At 46.0% G+C, this 22,441-nt stretch overlaps 1 protein-coding gene across 3 annotated transcripts in view; it reads left to right on the top strand.

The window, feature by feature from the left end:
• SHISA6 (shisa family member 6) overlaps positions 1-22,441 on the top strand; it is a 193,077-nt gene that overhangs the window by 33,875 nt on the left and 136,761 nt on the right. For all 3 annotated transcript variants that reach the window (XM_015880059.2, XM_015880061.2, XM_015880060.2), the window contains exon 3: positions 5,343-5,438. In XM_015880059.2, the coding sequence (XP_015735545.1) occupies positions 5,343-5,438 (96 nt within the window). The remainder of the gene's footprint in view (positions 1-5,342; positions 5,439-22,441) is intronic.

Raw genomic sequence — 22,441 nt, 5'->3', positions numbered from 1 at the left:
ATCAAAGCATGTTGGTGTGACAGCATCAGGGTCCTGAGTGGGGCTGGGGCCATGGGGCAGCTCCTCCTGCTCAGCACAGCTGGGGAGAGCTCGTGAGACGTGGAATTTAACACTGCAATGGGGAAAGCAGCTGAGATATTTATGAGATAATTAATTAAGGTGGTTTCTGTAAATGTGTCATCCAAAAAGGCTTTATGTGCATCTAAGCTGGCATTTTCTCTGGCTGGAAACTTTTGAATTTCTTCCACGTTCATCTGGGAATTAGTGCTGGGAGAAAGAAAACAGATTTATGCCCATGCTGCATGGATGCAGTGTTGCACACCAAATCCTGCACAGCCCACAAGAGATCACCTTGTGCGTGGAGCTGAATTTGTATGGTTAGTTAATTAGTGTCTTAGCACTCTAATCAAAGCACAGCAGTTGCAACAATACTAGCTCAAATTAATAGAGAAAGGCTCATTTACAACGCCCTTAAAATGGATATATAAAACTTCATACTCACAGAATTGTTTGTGTTGGAAGGGATCTTATGCAACCCCTGCCATGGGCTGGATACCTCCCACCAGATCAGTCTGCCCAGGGACCATCCTCTTGGGCACAGAAGGGCAGACCCCTGTGACACATGGCACTGCTGCAGCCACCATGGCCTTGGTGGGTGAAGCCATTGGGTGAGGTGGGGGTTGGCCTCTGCTTCCGGGTAACAGTGATAGGATGAGAGGTGATGGCCTCAAGTTGTGCTGGGAGAGTTTCAGGCTGGATATTAGGAATGATTTCTTCTCAGACAGAGTGATGATGCACTGGCACAGGCTGCCCAGGGAGGTGGTGAAGTCACTGACCCTGGAGATGATCGAGGGATGTGAAGATGTGGCAGCTGCGGACATAGTGAGCATGATGAGGATGGGCTGGGTTGGACTTGGTGATCTTAGATCTCTTCCAACCTCTTCTTCTGTGATCCTCAGGTGGATCTGGGGTTTGGAGCTATGGGTACTTCTGGACATCACTAGATTGCCAGGCTCACAAACCAACCAGCATGCAGGGATCAGGAGAAGAAGCCTGGATTGTGTGGACCATGCTGGGTTCAGAAAAGCCATAGGCATTTAGATGCTCACCCTCAATGAAGAGGCAAAGCCTTCAGTGCTGTGTTGCAGGAGGGAAGTTAAAGATATTGTTTCTGAGAGCTGGGGGAGCAGGATGGTGAGGTAACCATATAAAGCCACGCACACATTGACGTGCCCACCTGCAGCATTTAATCAGAACTGATAGTCTCAGTGTAGAACAGTTGAGATCAACCCGCAGTAATGGTTTCCTTGCTGGGGAGTGCAGCGGGTTGATAAAGCAGTCCTCGGGCTCTGCTTCCCTGGGAGGGTGTTATGTGCTAAGCATGACTATGTGTGTGCTGGGGAGATGTGAACTGATTCATGGCAAAATACAAAATAAACCACAAAACCAAGAAAAAAAAAGCCAAAACAAAAAACAGGATAAAATAATGTTTTCTCCCTCTCCTGAGTCACGCAAGATGTGAGCCGCCTCTGCATCCTGTGCAATTATAGGGTGTGGTAAAGGATGCAGAGGAAGATGAAGGGCTTCTTCGTCACTAATCTGTGACAAGATCCCTCAGCACGTGGCTGCCCCGCTGATCCCAGCACATTGGGTTGCTTATGTCTTTGGCAGGGGCTTTTTTTTGGGCTCACTGGGCAAAGACTGCACCCAGAGTTATTTCCTATGGAGGTATCAGCCTGTTGGGTTTTGCTCGTGTTTTTGGTAAGTCCCTGGTGGGTCCATCCCATCTGCTGGATCACATCTCATTGCTGTATTTGTGTCACCTCCAGCAGATGTTTCTGGTGAGACCCTCCAGCACTGCACTCTTTTCACACTCCATGTGTGGTGGAGTGCTAGAGGGTGAGACAGGGCAGGGGCTTAGGAACTCTGGAGCTGCCCAAGGCCATGGGTGGGCACTGGGCTGCCTGAGCTGGTGAGAGGCATCCAGCCCAATGGAAGGGACTTGACACTACATGATCTTTAAGGACCCAGCCAACCTACGCCATGTCCTCAGTAGACACCTTGTGGTCATTTTGGCTGTTTCACATGCTTTGTGTTGATGTGCTGGGGCTGCTCTCTGGGTGTAGTTTATTTGCAAGGAAACCTTGTGATGGGGATGAGCTCAGCATCACAGTGTGTGTCATCCCAACGGCGTCCACAGTGGTTCCTGTCTGCCCTTCCGCGGGTGATGTAATCTGTGCTCGGTAATACCATTTCTGAAAGGTGGATAGCAGCGTTTTAGTTCAGCTCTAATAACTCTATTAAATCGGAGCTGGGCCTGTAATTGCTGTTTGTGGCTGAGTTTGTTCCATATGTGAGTTATGCAGCATGCGGTTGTAATGAAATGTTCCCTCTTTCAGCTGCATGCCCTAAAGAATATGTCTTTGTTGTGCAGAAGGCACCACGCTCACCTGCTCTCTGCCTCTGCTATGTGCTATAAGCAAAGGAAAGGGAGGAAAAAAAGTCGTGTTTTCTCCTTGTTTCAATTTCTTTTGGAAATTTTAAGTTGTGTAAGTCCTCATTTGCTTTAGTAATACATTGCCTCACTGGACTCCAGGTCATTTCTTTTAATGGAAAAGCCTGCGAGCCTGTGTGCGACTGAGGGTTTACATGCATTAGAGCACACGGATATGAGTGTGAGCAAGAGTGGGGAGTGGGAGAGCAAGAAAAGCCTCTTCCAGGCACTCAGACACTGTGCTCTGAAACAGCATTTTAAATTCCATCTCAGCCATAGACGTTACAGATACAAAATTGCTTGAGAAATATTGTATGAAAAGACAATGTGCTCCATGCCATGAGACTGGGTTGGTAGGTGGTTGTGTTGATTTGGAAGCAGGGTGTGCTGCGGGGCTCCATCAGAATCAAACCCAACTCAGCTCATACTGAGCCCCAAGGTCGGTCCTGACCCTGAGGTGGGAGCGCACACAGTAGGGGAAGGTCGCACAGCCCCAGTGAGGAGTGGGACAGGGATGCTTTCTAGTTAGGCACAGCCCCAGCCACCCCCAAAGCACTCCTACTGAGCTCGGTGCCAGCACTTGGCCATGGCAGAGGCAGAGAGGAACGATCAAAAATGAGCAGGAAGAAAAAACCTTGTGAAGCAAACAGTGTCCTGTAATGTGCCCATAAAAAGGAAAAAACTCGTGCTGCTTGAAGTCTACGAATTCAAGTTTCCCATGGGAAACCACGACTCATGTTCAAATGCTAATGGGATGTTATCACAGGAATCTTTTAATTTAACTGTTATGTAGTGCAAGAGAGGGCAGAGCGAGGTTCAGAGAGCAAATGGCTGATGAATGATCTGCAATCTGCCAGTCAGTGTTGGCTTCTTTTTTTCAATATACTTCCCCTTCTTGATCTCTGACTTAAGCAGATCCTCCAAAGAGATGTATAAAAGGCAGCCGTTGCTTCAGCTGGAAGTAATGGCACATATTTGTGTGTTTCTTTTATCCTCATTTCAAACCTCTAAGTGATGGCACTGATGAAGCGTCAGTCACCTGCATAGCTGGCCCTGAGAGCATAGAATCTGATGGTGTCTGACCAAATCAGCTGATGGCTGACCCTGACCAGAAATGTGAGGAAAAGAAGTGGGATGCTTTTTCTAGCAGATTGGAATAAACAGTTATTCAGAAGTCTCAGCATCTCCTGCCACCACCATATATATATGCTTCTCATATGCTTCTCAGCATGTTCCTGGGGTGGCACAGTCCCACAGGTCAGGGGGATGGGTTTGGAGCCTGCTCAGCTCCACGGCAGGGCATATTGTGGGGCAGGCTGAACCTGGAGGAGATGCTCACCTTCAGGACACCCATGTGAAAGATACGCTCTGGTGATGGGAGTAATGGCTTGCAACACTGAGAGCTAACGGCCTCAAGCTGTGCAAGGGGACGTTCAGGTTGGATATTAGGAACAATTCTTTCACAGAAAGAGTGGATATGCATTGGCACAGTGAGGTGGGGGGGCACCAACCCTGGAGGTGCTCAAGAACTGTAGAGATGTGGCACTCAGAGACATGGCCTGTGAGCATGATTGGAATGGGTTGGCATTGGACTTGGTGATCTCGGTAGACTTCTCCATCCTTAATGGTTCTATGATTCTGTGATCACCAGTTGTTGTCAAGGCACCATGGTGGGAGTCACTGCCAAAAAAAAAGGGAAAGAAGACTTTGCAGACTAATGAGATTTCAGAATGCATTTTAGCTTTCATATTGTTTCCAAAAAGCCTGAATATGTGTGAGAACACACAGCATTTTGTCTCTGTTTGATAAACAGGAAAGGGCTGTAGCATCTGTCAGAGGCACCATCAGCCAGCCAGAACACAGCCCCGGGCTGCACTTCCACCTGGATCTGGGATCCCATTTTGCCCTCCCTGTTGCCTCCTGACTCAGCTCTCCATACGGGTGCCATGCGCTGCACCATCTGCTGTGCCCAGCTCACAGCCACGGGGGTTGGAGGAACAGAGATGCATCCCAAGCGTGTGCACCCCAGGCTTGTGCAGAGAGGATGGGAAGCTGGAGTTTAGTAGGGCAGGAGCTGCATTCCTAGCCCCCAGTGCTGCCTTGCTTCCCCCTCCCCCTGCACCTATCTTATCTTTGCCTCTTTCTGAAACAAAAGGGATAGCAAAATGAACAACATGAAAAGGGGAGGAGATGATAAAGAGTATCTGGGAAATTATCTATGTCCTCGTTTTGGAGCTTTGCATGGTAAGCAGAAGCCCTTTTTTCCTTGTTAATGTATGAAAATCTTGAAAAGCTGGATGAGTTGTGAGCAGTTGGTACCACTCTGCTGTGATGGACTGAGAGCTCTTAGGAAGTGTTTTGCAGAAGACCATCAAGCTTGAGAAATTACGTGGGGAGGTTGTTCAAAGACCAGAGCAAATAAATCAAAGCTAAAAGGCAAAGTCTGCTGTTGTACTGCTAATGGGCACTTGGGTCCAGCCCGGACAAGTGAGGTACTGGCAACTTCACTTTGGGCTGTAAAAAGCTTTAGCAATTATGGTGCGAATGCTGCCAACGGTTTGTGTGGTACCTCTGGAATCTGGGGTTTGTGCTTAACAAATTTGGGCTGTTTGGCTCCTCTGTTCATGCCTTGGAAGTATCAAAATACCCAGTTCTTCCTAAGCCTTTCTCCATTTGGAAGGTTGGTTTTGCTGCACTTTATGTTCTGCTGTATCCTCTGCCTACCATTCATAAAGCAACCATGTGGTGAGGCCTTGGTGCTCACTGGGGAGCAGCAGGGCTGCATGGCATATATCTGCACCTATATAAACACCTGAATAAAGCTGTTTTCTTTTCTCTTCCTTGCCAGGTCACTATGGAAAGGATATTTATCGAAGTGGAGGGCCAGATCTCCATAATTTCATCTCCTCCGGGTTTGTCACATTAGGACGAGGACACACGAAGGGTACAGTGGAAACAATTTTTTGCTAAATAGAAAAGAATTCTTTTAAATAAATTAATAATAATAATAATAATTAATAATAATAAAGGTATAACTCAAAAGCTGGCTTCTAAGTGCTAGAGCAGTATTGGACTGCAGTCGGTTGCTTTAGTCTAGCAAATATTGCTGCAGGTAAAATACTCTGCTCCTGGCAGAACCTTTTAAATCATAGCAAGGGAGACGGTGGGAGAGTGTGGAGTCGGACAGCCAGCCTCCAGGCTCCGCTCTGACCGTGCACTTCAACAACTTATACTTCTTTGTGTTTTCCTGGGTGCATGGATGCAAACCACCATTGTGCTGCTGTACTTCTAAAAGGGGAAGGGGAGGAGTGTCGTGCTGTCCCAGGGCAGGCAGTAACAGTTCCAAAGGGAGTTTCTGGATTTCTTTTCATTTTCTGGGCTGGTTTGGTTTTATTTTTGGTGGGAGCAAGGGGGGGGGGGGGGGGTATTATGAATATTTTATAAAATTATTTCTTTTTAGGTTCCCAAACGTATCTTTTATGTGCTCATATAATCTGTGATATAATGTACAAACGTGAAAAACACAAAAAATATACATATACTGCTCTGTGTACGTTCTGTGTATATGTACTGTATATATGATATATATGTCGAGAGACAGTTGTAGCTATATTAGATAAGTAACTGCATATCCCAGGAGTTGTGGTGACGTGAAAGCTGTGCCATTTGACTCAACCTGGCTGGTCACCAGAACCCCGGGGGAACATTTTGTTTTATGACGTTGTTGCCTGTTTGGTGAGTTTTTATGGTGTACGGTGAGACTGTGCTGGGAGCACCTCTCTGTTTGCACCCACACCCCGGCTGTGTCACAAGGGTGCGCTGGCTGTGGGTTGTGGCATTGGGAGTGCAAGCATGTGCCGTGCCAGTACGCCTTGGTTCTGTGTCCTGCCGACTTACTGAGACTGCTGTACATCTCTATAGACGCAATGTATGTGGAGATAACCTATATAGACGCAATGTACTGTATGTGGAGATGTGTCCATGTGCTCGCCTGGTTGAACGCACCTGTGTTGTTTCTGTGGATGACCACGACTCACAAATGATTAAAATACCTTTATTTTATTTTTTTCCTTACATTTCCTGCACTTTTTCAAACCCTCCACGAGTGTCATCCAAAGCAGTGTTGGTCCTGTAGAACTGTCAGAGAAGAAACAAATATATGTATATTGTCTGTGTATGTCTGTGTGTGCTTAAATAAAGTTTACTGAGGCTGAGGCAGCACCCGTGGGACTTGTAATACAATACCCTGCAATTCCAGCCTGGCACTGCACCGGTGGAAGGCAAGCAGAGAAAACCACCATGAACCTTCAGGTGGGCTGGGAACTAAAGTGGTTCAAGGAAGGACCCGTGGATGGCGTTTCACACAACGTTTCCCTTTCTCCTCTCCACCCAAAGGAGGTTTTACGGTCATGTTCCATCACATTAGGCCTAACTTTGTGCTTAGGGTAAGGTAGCAAGAGGCGTGGTGTGTCCTGATGGCCCTTGTCAAGAGGATGGGTAACCCTGGGCAGAGCCTGACGACCTGCCTTTATCTCTCAGACACTTCACCTATCTTTGAGCAGTTTTCTGTCCAACATGCCTTTTCCAGTTCCTTCTCAGGTAAAAATGAAACCCGCTTTCCTTCTTCAACTGAGGAGGCTTGTGGGGTTTGTTCTTCCATAGGTGGAACATTGGTTGTCACAGCTTTCCTATTGCTTTGCTGGAAGCCCCACAGAGCACCTTACCCATCCCTAAGGAGATGGTAGAGTGGGCAATGGGAGCCGAACTGTGTATGTATCACAGTGCCAAATGGCCATAAGATAGAATGGTGCTTTCCACCCTATCTGATAAAAGGGAATAAAAGGTTTTTAGTTGAAGAAATTCAACTCACTCGGTTTTTTATGTTCCAAAATAATGGAGTATCTTTCCAATTTACTTCTAAGCTACCTGTAAATTCACGTTTTATTTGAGCTGTACCATAGTGTTAATTTCTAACTTCTTAATGGTAAATTCACATGCCCACACCTGACTGGTGCAAGTGATTAATGTGTGCACAGATTCTGCAGGCAAACTGTCTTGTTTGCTTGAGTAACTGTGTAGGTTGGTCTTTGTTTGTGATGTGATTTAATTGCCTGTTTGTGCTGTGAAGGAAGGGGCTTTGTGTGTAGCAAGTGACTTAGGGTCTCTTGTCGTTATGATTGTACCCTGTGTGATTTGATTATCTCTGGATATATTACACAATAGATTCCCTGTACCGTGCTTCAGCTGGCAGCACAGTTGGACATGGATACAGAAAGGATGAGTGCTCCAGCAAGGCACACACTCAGCTTCAGCTGAGCTACTTTGTGCTCAGGTTTCATCTTAGCTCAGTTCCAGTGAATCGATGAAGATCTCCACCTCAGCTAATGATAACCGCATAACTGTGTACTGTGTTGTCGTTACCCCACCGTGGAAGGGGTTCCTTGCTCTTAGGCTGAACAAAACCAATGAATTTTATCTCCATATCTCACATTCTTGGTGTTTTCTCAACCATCCTCTGTGCTGTAGCAGGACTCACAAGTGCTGAGTGATATTTAAAAGCTAGTAGCTAGTCTATTTTGGGCAGAAGACAAAGATTTGAGACATGCCAAACTACCATGGCTACCAAATCAGCACATTTGCATGCCTGACATCCACAAGTTCCTTCAATATTGTGATTTATGTGCCTTATATGACACTCCACTGGGCACTGCATCAAGGTCTGGCATTTAAATCTATCAAATCACTGCATAGTTCGTTCTTCAAACCGTGGTAAAGGGCGTCAGTGTCAGTCAGTGTCACAGTGATCTCAGAATGAATCCAAAGGCTGTAGAAGGTCTCTGTGGAGAGACATACAGTGAGGTTAATTTAATTTAGCTTTAGATAGCTAGAAATTAGACATTTTATTCTGAAATGGTAGCCTTCAATTCCATGTGCTGCAAGGCATGTACCTCTAAATGAGTGCCAGTGTCTCCTGGTTGGTAAGAGGGGCTTCTTTTCCCAGTCTAGCAAGAGGGGGAGCCATAAGGGGTTGGGTCTTGTAGCATCAAAAGCAGTTGAATCCCACCTGTAGCTGCTAGCATGGGAGTAGTTACTATTGCTCTAATTGCTATGGGATTCGCTAAAAGAGTTCAGTGCTCCAGTGACATGAGCAGGAGCACTGAAGACAGGAGAAATCCCATTCCTTTGTGCACTAACCTAATTAAAGAAACAGCTTCTTCAGAGTCTCTCTCAGAGCATCCTGCTAATATCAGGTGTCACAGGTTGAGGCAGTCCCAACAAGGGCCGTGCTCACAGTCCTGCCAGGGCTCTGCTTGGTCACACAGGCTGGTACAGAAACTCACCTGGCCACAACACGACATGAGGCAAGCAGCCATGGGGATTCTGAACGATAGTCCGTATGTTTTAAAGAACAGCAAACTCAATTCACATCGAGATTGTTGAATTTACAGGTAAAAATTAAATATAGTCTTTATTTCATTTAATTTTGTTTCATTTCATTTTCTTACTGCCAGCCTCACACCATAGAAATTGATTCAGAATTGAATTGGGCTCTTTGTATTTCACCAGCCCGTGCCAGCAGCAGAGATTCTGTAGAGCAGGTGATGAGTTTGCTTCATAACTCAAACACTTCTTTGTTTTCCTGCTACAACAGTGTTAAATACAGCGAGGCTTTTGCAGGGAGGGTTGAACTGAGCACCGGGGTGTGAGGGAGCAGTGAAGCAGGAGGGATGTGGAGGACCCTGCTGCAGAGCCATCTCTCAGGGACATAAAAAAGACTTCCTAGAATCTGCTACTTTCATGTAAGCTCATGTCTGTACGAAACTTTGTTTTTCTTGAAGCATCACTCTAAAATCAGCAGCAAAGTTGTTTTCCAGTGGTGCCAGTAGGCAGGAAAGAGAATCAAACCGTGTACACAAGGCAGCATGATGCGGCTGTTGAAGCATGACTGTGCTGCTGGCATCGCCTTGGAGCATCCTGCAGTGTGGGCAATGTGAAGAAGGTGTTGGTGTAGGGTCTGGTGACTGAGCAATAAGAGCTACCCACAGTTAGGTTTTATCATGTGACATTTGGTGTAGATGATTTACAGCCTGATTGTGGTATTTCCCTGATGGGGCTTCTGTTCTCGCTGTCCTGAAGTACGTTTTGTACCTCATACAGTTACATATTTAAAAGGAGAAAATTGTTCTTGTAGTAGTCTTACCTTGAAAAATGCTCACCTTTTCCTCCCAGGCCATGTGCAGGTGGATGAGCTGTTATAAACACAGACAGACCGTGCATCCCATGGTGACAGAGCAGTGGGAGATGGCTGTTGTGTGAGTTTGGGGTTTGGAAATGGTGGGGTTTGTGAGAATGAGAGGAGACAAAGATGGGGGGGGGGGGAGCTGATCTGAGCCTGTTGGCTGCTCCTCCCTTGGGCTCAGTTTAGCATGAGCTGAGGGAGGTGTCGTGCCACCATCTGCTGCCAGCCCATGGCCAGAACCTCACCCCGCAGCCTCCTGCAGGGATTCCACTGTGCTCTGACAGTAACCCAGTGTGCCAGCACCTGGAGGTGGAGGACCTGATGTCACCACGGTCATCACACAGGTTTATTGCAAGACAAGCCTCAAGAATAAAGCAGCAGCTCACCCTGACAGCGCAGCATTCATGTTTGTTACAAGGGAACCTCCTACAAACACAAAAGAGGACAATGCAGCTCTAGATCATACTTAGCAACCAAGATCTTCCCAAGCTGCTCTGCTGTCTCAGCCAGTGGAGGTGGGCGGCAGCTCCACTTTCTCATCTCTTTCTGCCCTCACATCTGCAGAGCTTTCCCAGCACTGTGTCTGTGCTGATCCTTGGGGAGGTGCCGCCCTCCTGCTGGATGGGCTCAGGAAGCACCCAGGGGGGTGCTAAGTTTGCATGGCTAAGTTTGCCCACAGCACCACACGAAGCTGGTGTTAGTGTGACTCTTAGAAGAGCGTGCTGATAATGATAGGGATGTGGAACGTCCCGTGCCAACATGAGAATCAGATCATTTCCTTCCTGTGATGTCTTGACCCACCCATCCGCTGTATTCCCTCGTCCGCACATCCTTTCCACCTTCCTTGGTTCTTCTGCAAGCTGAAGAAGTCTGTGACAGGCTCTGAGTTTTGTAAATGACATTTCTGTATGCAAACTAATCTTGATGCAGTCACCTCCATGAATTTATAGCATTCAGCATGCTGCCAGCTTTGCTTAGGCACCAGATGTGATACAGCGTGGGGCAAAATGGGATCAGGTTTTTATGCTTGCAGGCACCACATCCTCCCCTTGTACACACGCTTGTGTGCGTTCCCCTTTTCCACACACGTCTGTTCCTTTTGGAGGATCCAACATACAGAAGGCTGAGCTCCTTTTGCAAGCTGCAGCTCAGAAACCAATAGTGGCCCATTGGCATGTAAATGTGAATCAGAGATTAGTATGCTGGGGGAAGAGATTTATTAACTAATCTGTCATTAGGAGTTGGAAGGATCTGACTCCTCTCTCTCCAGCACTCTCCTGCTTCCCTGCTGTTGTAGCTGTTTCCCTGTTGCTATCCTGGCAGCCCTGTGTTTCTTTCCCCATAGCCCAGGTTCTGACCCTCAATCTGATCTCTGGGGGTCATGCCTTATACCTGTTATAACCCAGCACTGATCCCCTGCAAAACATGCGATGAAGCATCTTGAGGTAGAAATTACTGCCTCCCCTGTCATTAGTAATCCTCACGTGCAGCAGATTCATTAAAACTGGGGGGGGAAAAAGAAGAGTAAGGGTCATTTTTTCATGCCTGCATCTGTAACACGCCGTGAATAGATTATGTGAAAATTGAGGGTTAGGTGTGCTGAGTCCTTTTCCTCATTAAACACTTGTTACACATATCATATCAATGGGGAGATGTCAAAGCCAGAGCCTGCAGCATCCCAATGAATCATTTTATGTTCATCCTGGGTAATGTTTAATGACTTTGGCGGTGTCTTGCAGTGCGTGCGCGCTAAAGATCCCTTGCATTCTGATTCCAGATTAATTTCAACGATTGCATATTCTGACACCTAATTGTATTGACTGGAAAATAGGATCATTGGGATGTGGAAACCGCTGCACGGCCTTGCAGAAAGATTCCATTACGCAATAGGGCATTTCAATCCGCTCTGAATTATTTAGCCGACTCCAGGCACGACCATCCATTTCTCAGCAGTCTGGACAGCTCTTTTTTATAGCCCTCCAAATATCTGGCAGGGAGGAGAGCAGGAGGTCGCTGAAACTGCATCAGTGCCTGCAGCAGCTGTGCAGCATGGCACCTCCATAGGCCTGGGATGGGATGGGCTTAAGCAAACCCAGAGCAGCTCCTGGGGTCACCTTCTGGCTGATGCCTTGAAATAAGCAAGGTGAGGGGCTTGGAATCCTTCTGATCAACTGGTTGCAAATAGAGCGTTAAGCACATAGAGGAGAGACTTTGAGTAAAGGGCTCTTCAAGCTGATGCCTCCCAGTCTGTGAGCAGTGAGGAGGATTGGCAGCTAATCTGAGAGCTTATTAAGTAAGCAGCAGAAAAATGACCACAAGGAGGGCATGGGGCACATACATCACTGCCAAGCCAGGAGATGTAGCTTTCTGGGGCAAGAAGCCCACAGCTGGATATTGAACGGAGCTTATTTCCTACAGCAACAACCAAACCTTCCCCTTTGGGCAGCCTCAGCAGTGTGTGTGAAGAGTCACTTGTTGTTCAGAGATCATGCTGCATCACCTGCTGATGGTGTTTTTAACTTGGCCTTGTGAAGCGTGCTTCCCGGAGGACACAGATGGGACTGAAGGGGGAAGGGAGGGCACTCACCAGGTTGGGTGGCCTCTTCTTTCTTACCCAGTGAGCATTAAAACAAAATGTTAGGTTTCAACAAGAAAAGGCCACCCTGCCACTGCTGATACCTTATGTTTCCATGGCAATGTAAAGCTCAGAAGCTGTTGCTCCACTCATTCTCCTGCGGTGAGCAAATTATTTTGCTGCCCACTTGTCCTGCAGACCCAACGCTCTGCTCAGTGCCTAGGAATGGTTTTCAGTAACGTGGTGCTCTAGAATGGATTTCTCTTCTTTCTGCTGCGTGCCAGCAGTATATCAAAATAAACTGCAATAGCTGAGAGGAGAAGAAAAAAGCCCTGCCTATGGGATGCCCTTTCACAGGGAGTCTGTCAACTCTGCAACATTTTGGCAGGTACCTTTGAAAGCTGAGCTGAAGGCTGGTGAAAAGATGGCAATCACAGACCAGCTGCTGGTGAAACAGGGAGCTTCAGCTGCATGCTGCAAACCTCGCTTTGAAGAATGTCTTTTTCTGTATTTATTATCATGAGTTGGTGTATAAAATAACCTTACGATATTCTACTACAGTGTTACTGAGCACCTCAGGCTGGTTATCTCTTCACAGAGGGCTTTTAAGTGAAATTAGGAATCCCCTTTGGATTTGCAGTACTGTTTCTTTAGCAGGCCACCAATCAATTGTAATGCGTTTGCAGATTGTAAATAAGGAACTGAAGTACTATGAACAAAACCTGTGATTCCTGGGGGCATAAGTAGGACTCAGCAGCAGAATCTGTAATTCCTGTCTCTCCTGTTTCCTCAGAACAACCAAGTCCCATAGTCAGAGTTCGTGCCAAATATGGACTGTTAAAGCAAAGCCAGTATATTACATACAGTTTATCTTCTTAATGCCTGTGGAAGGAGCACTGGCTCATCATCTAAGAAGTGTCTTTGGAGACACGGGCCCTAGTTTTGTTTTCCAGGTTTGCTTTCCAGGTTTAATACTCACTCATAGGAAAATTGATCCCAGGAGTTTCAGTTTACTCTTCAGTCATCAGTACAAAACAGTGGACAGTCGTAAGGGCTCCTAACAATGAATGCCATAAATGTAATTGCAGGCAGTCTTTGAGAGACAGACTTAAGCTCATCTATTGACCTTTTCTGCTCTTTGAAGCAGATTAATCTCCATCTGTTAGCGGTGCATGGGCCCATGGCTGTGGTTGTTTGACACTGTGGTACTGTCTAGAAGTCAGAGGATGAGGATGGGAACCTCAATTCCTAAGTGGGGATAAACCAGGAGGAGTCATACACCAAATGTTGTCTTCCTTTTGAGTCGACAATAACCTGTAGGCCAGTTCCTGGCCCAGGACAGCAGGAACGTGAGCTTTCACAGCTTACAGCATCACTTTGTTTGCCCCAGACTTTTCAAGAGCATCTCTTTTGGAGGGCTGAGACTGTTCCCACTGCTCAGCTACTATTTGTTGCTAGGACAGATGTTGCCTTTCTGAAAGCATCTCAATTTCTTCTCAGAACCTGAGGAATCACATTCAGTCTTGCATACTCTTCAAGGTATTGGCTTTAAAACTTCCCAGGGTCTTGAAATCCCTCATGCCATGTCCATCATATTCCTGAAAATAGATGACCAACCTCACCATAGAGGTGTGCTCTCATTTTCTCATATAAAGCAAGTCACAATGATTTCTCTAAAGGATTTTCGAGATGAGGCCATCATTTCCATTCAGTGCCTTGAGGCTGCTGCTGGTGCTCTCCCAGAACCTGGGCCTGCAACACTTTCTAAGACTGGGGGTTAAATGGAACCTATAATTTTTTATCTGACAGGTGAAAATCAAGAAGCATCTCTTTTTTACTGACTTTCTTTCTGGATTAACAGCTGTGTTTCAGCTGGCGGTCCCTGTAGAAACAGGGTGCATGGAGCAGAATGCCTTCAAGCAGGAATAGATCTATTCATGGCATTGTTTCTGACTCCTGGATAGTCGTAGCATTAAGTGAATGAATAGAGACGCTGAGATTTTGCCAGGAGTTCCTATAGCTGACATACAGTTTCTGGACCACAGCCTAGTTCTGCAACTAAAGAGCCGATTCCAAGCCCACTCTCTGCTAATGACTGGTGTTTTTGAATCGATTTCAATGGCATTGGCTTGGCTCTGTGGCAGCAAATACACTCATGTATGCCAATGCAGACCGTATCACATTGCTGTTGCACACTTGCCCTGTTCTCCATCTTGAGAAAGTGTTGCCTTTGTTTTCCCAAGGTACATTTTCCCCTCTGAGCAAGGATGGAATGTTAGAGTCTTCTTCTTTAAATATGCTTAGACAAAATGTGCTTCGAATATGAACAAAAATCAGTTTATTGATCAGGCTGAAAATTTATCCTGGGTTTGAGGGGTCAAACTGGATTTTACTATAAAATTCTGTGGATAAGGCATAGAGATGGAGTGAACTCGAGGGCCCACCCTCCCAGTGGCAGTAAGAAAGATGTGAGCACAGACAGAAAGATGTGGATCTGCAGTCTAGAAAGCCTCATCCTGCACAGTCATGTTTCTGAGCAGATCTGCTCTGTATGTGTGCCCATATCTGAGCACACAGCTCACAGATTTGTCTCTGGTAATGCAAACCTTCAGCGTTTTATTAAGGTGCTGTTCTCTTATCTATTCTTCTTATGTCATCACCCTGCCTCTATTGTTTAAACGTAACACATTTTATTCTAAAATATCTGTTACTGCCATTAATTCAGGATATGCTCAGATACTGAGAGTGTGCTGTCTATAAAAGGCACGTCCTCATATTCATTTTGAATTAGGAAACTAAAAATAGAGCCAGTTCAAATATAGGTGATGAGAATAACCTGAGACTCATGTTAGGTAGCAAAATATGAATGAGGACTGATAAAGTGCGTGTGCTTCAGCAGATAGATAGAAGTTTATAAAATAGCTTTGGGACAGAGAAGATAGTTTGGTGACTATTGTGTATCCTCTGCACAGCACCTGAAAGGCACTGGTTTAAAAGTGCTCGACTGAGCACTACAGCAAGAAATGCCTTTTTACTCGGTGTAATCATTGCCTGTGAATCTCACAGACACACGATGCTGTTGGGGGTATCCTCCAGTAAGACTGCAGCCCAAAGGAACACACAAACTCCCAGCACTTTACCTTGTACCTTAAGCTTTATCTAAGCTCTGCTCCCTGCCTCCAGGCTGGCTGCAGATGAGGGCATGCTGGCCATAGGGTACCAAGCTGTCCCCTTCCCACTTGTGCCCTCCAAACATAAAGCACAGGACAAGTCAGGTCCTCCAGCATCATCGTCCAGCACCATCAGTGTCTGATGGAACATCCTGACACCACTTCTGCTGTGTAAAACACACACATAACCCAATACCTCCATATCTTACTGCTGAAGCATCCTTCCATCACTCAACAGGGCAGCTCCTGATGACAGAACATTGTCAGTTCTGACTTTTCCTTTGGCAAGTGATAGGAGTTCCGGCCATTCCTACAGTGAGGAACTTCTTCAAAGAAGAGCCATAGATAACAGAGCCACTGGGGCAGCCTGTCCAGGTCCCATCATGGCCTTCATCACTCATCTCCCTCCAACCTGCCACCAAGAAAAGCTGTTTTTCCTGCTCTCAGGAGTATCATGCACTCCCATGATCATTCTCATTATGGAGCTTTCATTCCTTAGATGTGAACAAAGATTTGAATAGGGCAAGTGAAAACCTAATAGATAGCTGCTGTTAGAATTTCTAAACAAGCCTTTCAGAGCTGCTGGCTGCTTTTCAGATGCAGATAGAAGGAAGTACCTTGAAATATTCAGGCCTAACTGTAGAAGAGGCACTGAACTGGGGGGGAGGGGGGGGAGGATGGATAACAAAAGTAGAAATAACTTAACCATTTGCAAAGCATTTTCCTGCACGTTTTTTTCCCAACAAACCCAACATATAATTTGGAATTACTGACTTAATTTTGAAACTGGGGAAACAGAGATGGGACAAGAAAATGTATCTGAAATCAGGAAGGAAGTTTGGTGACCAGAGGGGAAGAAGTCTCAGTGATAGGAGACACAGTGACTGAATCTATATGAGACATTAGTCATGACCAGCACACAGCTGAGGTAGCTTTCAGATGGTATCAGAAAAGTGCTGATCTGCAAGATCCTGGGGCTGACCAAGTCAGTGTGGGTGATACAGTCATGGACCCGTTCAGGCTGTCCTTGCACCAAAACAGCAGGGTTTGCATTATCCTCATGACTTGATGGCATCCGCTTTCTCCATCGGTCACTTGCTGATCCCAACATGAGTGAACATCATTTCTTTAGGAGGATGCTGAGGTGCCCTTTGCCATCCACGTCCTTTGCTTTAGGACAGTCTCATGCAGAAAGTGTTCAGACACTGGCTCTGGTGAGGTAATGACTTTTCTTTTTCCTGTGGATTTTGCAGCAAATCTTCAGTAGCGTTTGAGGGAAAGTGAGAGCATTAGCAGGGTTCACATTTCAGGTTTCCTCTCATCATTCTGCACCATGGGGACTGAGAGAGACAATTCCCAGCAGAAGCCCCATGTCTGCACAGATGTCAATTCAGATCTATTTATGAGCAGAAAAATTGCTGGAATGGGACTAGGACCCCTGCCAGGTTAAGTTGCTGGCTAGGAGAGAAGCCCATGTTTGTGGCTGCACATTTGCTCGTGCAGATTTCCCAGGCATATGTGAGTCACAGCAGATATTCCTCTTTCCTTTCTGAAACAAGCAGCGAAAGCAAAATAGAGTCAATGTGGGCTCTCCATCTGATGTTGCTGCTCAGTCTCCCTCAGTATGGCCTGGGGAGAAGGAGATCTTGCTGTGTAGGACAGAATATAATCATAGAATGGTTTAGAATGGAAGGGACCTTAAAGATCACCTAGTTCCAGTCCCAATGGGTCAGGCATGAACTGTTGATGATGAAGCCACGCTGGGTGTCTCGGATCACCTCGTCTCACATGTGCCTCAGCATCTCTTGCAGGCGCAAGGGGAGCATCCTACACAAACACAGCAGTGACTTAATAGTTGTGAGGGAAAACTGTGCGTAAACCAGAGGACAATACCAGCGCAAAGACAAGTAGGTGAGGACCGATTATGGACAAGATTAGTCCAAGAGGTCTAAAGGTCAGAGCTGTGAAGTTCTCTGACACTCAGCCAGTTGGTGTATTGGTATGTGCTGAGAAGAGTGTGCTGGCTCTGCAGCATGGAGCTTGGTCGGTCCATGAAGGAGCCTTAAGTCTCAGCATTCACGAAACAAGTCTCAGAGGATGGCAGCCTTCCAGTTCTGGTTCCCTTTTTCTAACCTAGGAGGAAGCTTGGAGCCCAGCAGGGACAATGTTTCTGTAATAACCCTGTGCTGGTAACTAGAGTGTCTGATGAGAGTAGAATGAAGGACAATTTCCCTGAGAAGGATGGATTATTTGAGTCTTTATAGCTTTGTTCTGAAAGGACAAATAATATCCCCAAAGAAAGAGCTGCTGTCCTTCCGAGTACATCAGCTTCCGACTGCTCAGATTTTTCATGAGGGTTGTGTCTACTTGCAGGCTTATTCTGCAGGAACTGAATGCATCAGAAGTAAAGCAGAATAGGCTGTTGCATTCATTGTCTGCCAGCTGGTTCTCTAGCCCAGATAGGACTCTTGCCCCAAACATTAGGCCCCCAGGGCTCTTTAAAAAGGAAACACTCCAGTGCACCCTCCTTTCTCAGGTGGCCCCAAGTCTCACAGTAATGTTGAAGTCCTCTACATTGTTCAAGGACATGGGATTTATATCATCATGTTTACAGCAGCAGTTACAAATTGGGCTCTCAGCCTAAGCTAATCATGTAGGCTCTCAAAAAGTCCATGGTGAGTGGTGAGCATCTCTTCAGTGGGGCAGAAGTGTGGATGATTAATGAGACAATGTGTACAAGTTTTACAGCTAAAACCAGGGGATTTGGTTGTAGTTTAAAATCGCACCCCTCAGCAGGGCAGCTAAGGATAGATGCTTTGCTCGTCTTCTTCCCCTCCAGTGCATCTTCTTTTGTGCCACCACAAACACTGGGTCAGGTCGTACACAGTGGGTCAGGTCAGAGACTTCAAGTGGGATGGAACCAAACCCAGACTAGTTTGAAAGTGAATCAATTCCTGCTGTGTCCCCCTGGATGCTACAATGGCTGGATGACAGACGTGGCAAGGAGCAAGTTGCCAAGGCCAAGGAGAAGAGTGATGTGACCGTGTCAGCAGCATCGCTCCTTAAAACAAGTATGAAACTCCAGCATGAGTTGAAGCCCATTCTTTAGAGTCACAACACATTGAAGTACAGAAAGAGCGTGGCCTTATAGAACGACTAGTCTGGATTTGTAGCTTGCATCACATTTTGAGATACATGTTATGAAGTACGAGCTCTGGCTAACAGAAGCTGTATTTATCTTGCTTGTATTGATCCATGCTATGGCACAGTAATTTCTTGTCTTTAAGGATTGCAGGGTGTTTTAATGGAAGCCTTCACTGATAGCAGGGAGAGCAGCGAAATCCCTTGTTGTTGTGAGAAAACAGGAAATTTGGGCTGGTGGAACCAGCTGGCTGAAGTTACCTGGAGAATGGGGCTTTGCAAGGTGTTGAGGTGCTGCAGCACACGGAGACTGAATTACTTTATCTGCATAAGTCAACACAGGCTGCTCTCACAGAAGGATGGTTTTCTCAAAATAAATCCTCACTCTCTTTCTAATATAGACAAGGAGAGCTAAAAAGTGCAACTGAGCAGTTGTGCAAATGGTGCACAAAGCCATCTTCGGTCGGGCTCCGTGGCAGTGGTGACTGAAGGAAATCACTTAGGATATTTCTTCTTTAGCATACTTTTTCCATAAGATGGCAGTACTAAGCACGGCTGGGGGCAGATTGGTCTGAACTGTAAGGGTGTGTGCCTGTACTTTCCCCCACCCCCTTTAAACCAGCTAATGCTGTCTCATCAGGGCTGCATGCAGATTTATAAACCCTAGGCTACTAAATCACTCTCACCACCCAGTGTGAGGAAAGTTCAGAACACTCAGGCTCCTGCTTTGCATATCTACAACAAAGAGAAGAGCCCTTTGATGGGACGCCTCAGATGTCCAGGAGCTGTGAATATTCAAGACATCAATGCCAAAAAATAGTCTGATAAAAACAACAGAAAACATGTCCTATCAACCACAAAGAGCAATGCTGTCTCCATAGCAAGAGCTGACATGATAAGAAAGCACAGCTAGCACTTTCTAAATAGGATGAGACCATTACAGGCACTTATCCCATTGAGAACAGCCATGGACAGACTATAATGAGGGCCAACAGCTTAGTAGACAAGTGAGAGCCATTTTTCAGGCTATTGTGCTATTTTGGACTACTAAGGTAAGGGCAAGGGCAAATACGGGATGAACTAGCCATGACAGTGAGCTGCAGGCTTTGTCTTGGTTGGAAATTCCCAATTTTTTTTACTTATTTTTTTGTCGCCAGGGAAACAGAAGCAGAAATGACAAATGCTTTCCATTTGTCAACATTTTCCATGGGTATTTTTGGTTTTCTGGTGAAAAACAAAGCATAGATATTTCTCGGTTTAGAAATTATCTGATTCACTTTCCAAATGGAAGGTGGAAATGTAGTTGATGGGCTGAAGAACCAGCTGGGTTTCCTTATATCCCCTCCACCACTTGGGACCACCGTATCAGTGGAGTCCTTGGCTGGGCAGGGAACATCTCAGCTGCTGCCGTGTGTCACATCATGGAGCTGTCATCTGGTAGGGTGATGTGACCAAGAAGGGAGACCAGGAACATGAAGCAGATCAGCTGCAGCTCAGTTCTTCGCTGTAGACAAATTCTGATTTAAAAATGGTTTCATTTCTGGCACCATTTTGAATTTTAAACAAGCCTCACTGCTGACTGGAAAAGCAGTGGGGAGGTGGGATGGAGATGGGATGTGTTTTCTACATCTTTTNAGAACTACAGACTTCCCTTCCCGTTAAACTCCCTGAATTCAATCGTTTGATTTGCGAAGTTAATCTGGAAGAAGAAATCCTCGGAAGTGAATTGAGGAGCTGCGACCTGCCTGGACTTTGCTCAGCTCAGAGCCATGTCTCTGGAGATTAGGTTTGGCTGGGCTGATAAATCCTGCTGAGATTTCTATGCAAGCGCCTTGTGGAGAGCAAAGCTCTTTGATTATCCTGTTGCTATTTGCCAAATGCAAAGGACCATGTAAAAAAATTATTTTCAGCCTTTAGAATTGCTATACTTTCCCTCTCCTTTTGATGTCTGAGAAGAAAATAACCCTGTGAAGCAACTTGATTTGTTCGGAGCTATTAAAGAATCTTCCCAGGGTCCCAGGGTGACATAGCAGGTCTGGTCTGACTCATTCCATTTAAGAGTGTCTCCTCCCAGCCAGAAATAGCTCTGTGTGCAGCCGTAAAGCACGTGAATCAATTAATGTCTTTTCTTAACTAGAAATACAGATAAATCCCCTGCATTGGGGGCAGGAAAATTGCTGGCTGCTGCTCCTGCTCCCTCCCCTCTCCTTTATCTGCTTTCTTTTATGAAAGATCTTTTTGGAAGTTGACTCCAGGTTCACGTGATACTCATGTAGCTGAATGTCAGACATTCTGGCATGGAGAAAGAGATGTCAGGAAGATGCTGATGGTGCTCCGGGAGATCATTAACTTGTGGGGAGAATAAGGAATTCAAGAAGTGTCTTGGACAGGGAGCGCTGAGTTGAATAGGAACGTAGGCTGGGCTGGGAGAATGAGGCAGAGGTAGTGGCTTCATATTGAGTATGTGGGTGTATTGTGCATGGGGAACTCAATGAAAATCCTATGTACATACGTTGGTGGTATTTCTATTAAAGAACGTGGCACACTCTGCTCCTGGCTCAGCTGTGACTGCAGCCTCTCCCTTGCTGTGATCTGGATCCCAGCACCTATTTCCTGGGAGCTGAAGGAGGAAGAGTGGTGCTTTCTCCTCTGCTCTGGCACACAGTGATCCCATATCACGTGCCCCACAGCTGCACCACACTGGTCTCCTTTGGGGATGGTCCCATTGAATCCAGTGAGCACAAGCTTGAGGATGTGAGGGAGTGCTCTGCTGCATTAGGGCTGTACTTTCAGGTTTAGAATTCATTTTCTGATACTTTAACGATCCATATTTCCATCGCATTCTCTTACTCGGTGGTCCAATATCATCTGCAAGGGCATTTTAGCAGCCCTGCTTTTTGCTCAGCTTGGCACCAGTGACTGGCCATGCACGCAGATAAGGCTCAGTCCAAAAACCTGCCTGCTACTATTTTTAAAGGTGGAGGAAAAATACCTTTACTAAATAATTTCTACATCAAAATAGGTACATGAGTCAGAACACACATTGAGAGACAGGCAGGAAAGGCTTGAAGTAATAAGATTCATTCAGCTCAACCATCTAATCACCCCCTGAAAGTGAAAGATTAGTTAAAACAAAAGTGTTATTATCTGGGAGAGTGAAAAGGGAATCTGAATTCGTTCACTTCCGCACATGGGGAGTACAGGGAGTCTGCATTTCATTATACGCCAACCCAGAGAGCTTTGTTAGCCTCCTCAGTGGAAGCAGAACTACAACAATTTATGAACACCTGCTTAAAGATCTCCCTGCACCATTGCTTTGGTTTAACCTGCTTGCCAGCACAGCGGCTGGAGAGGGAGCAGCACAGGAAACTCCATCCAGCCTCGTGTCTGGGAGCGTGTGAATAAAAGCAGCGCAGTCCCTAAAGAGAGGCTGAGCCTGAGGATTTTAAATCAAATGCAAACAGGCTCCACTGTGCACTGCATGGGCAGAAATGGGAGTCCTGGGCAGGAGAGCATTTGGAACATTTTTATTTTACTTCTTAAAATGGCAAATAAAATCTGCCGGGCAATAGAAGCAAATGATAGACAAATAAAATGGTTTTTTAATTAAAAAACAAAAGCTCCAATATGGCCATTGCTAACAATTCGGTCTGCTTTAATAGATTGGATTTTTTTCCCTGACCTTTTCCTTCAAACCTGAGATTTGGTCTGGTACGTTTTCAAATGACAAATATGAATCACTTGAACCTTCTGAGTTCATTTATTATCAGCCCATGCTGAAGATGTTACTGTAGCCTCTAATCTATGTTGACACTCAGTGG

Source organism: Coturnix japonica, chromosome 18 (genome assembly GCF_001577835.2).
Source record: "Coturnix japonica isolate 7356 chromosome 18, Coturnix japonica 2.1, whole genome shotgun sequence".
Classification (NCBI taxonomy): Eukaryota; Metazoa; Chordata; class Aves; order Galliformes; family Phasianidae; genus Coturnix; species Coturnix japonica.
This window is presented reverse-complemented; position numbering and strand designations above follow the sequence as displayed.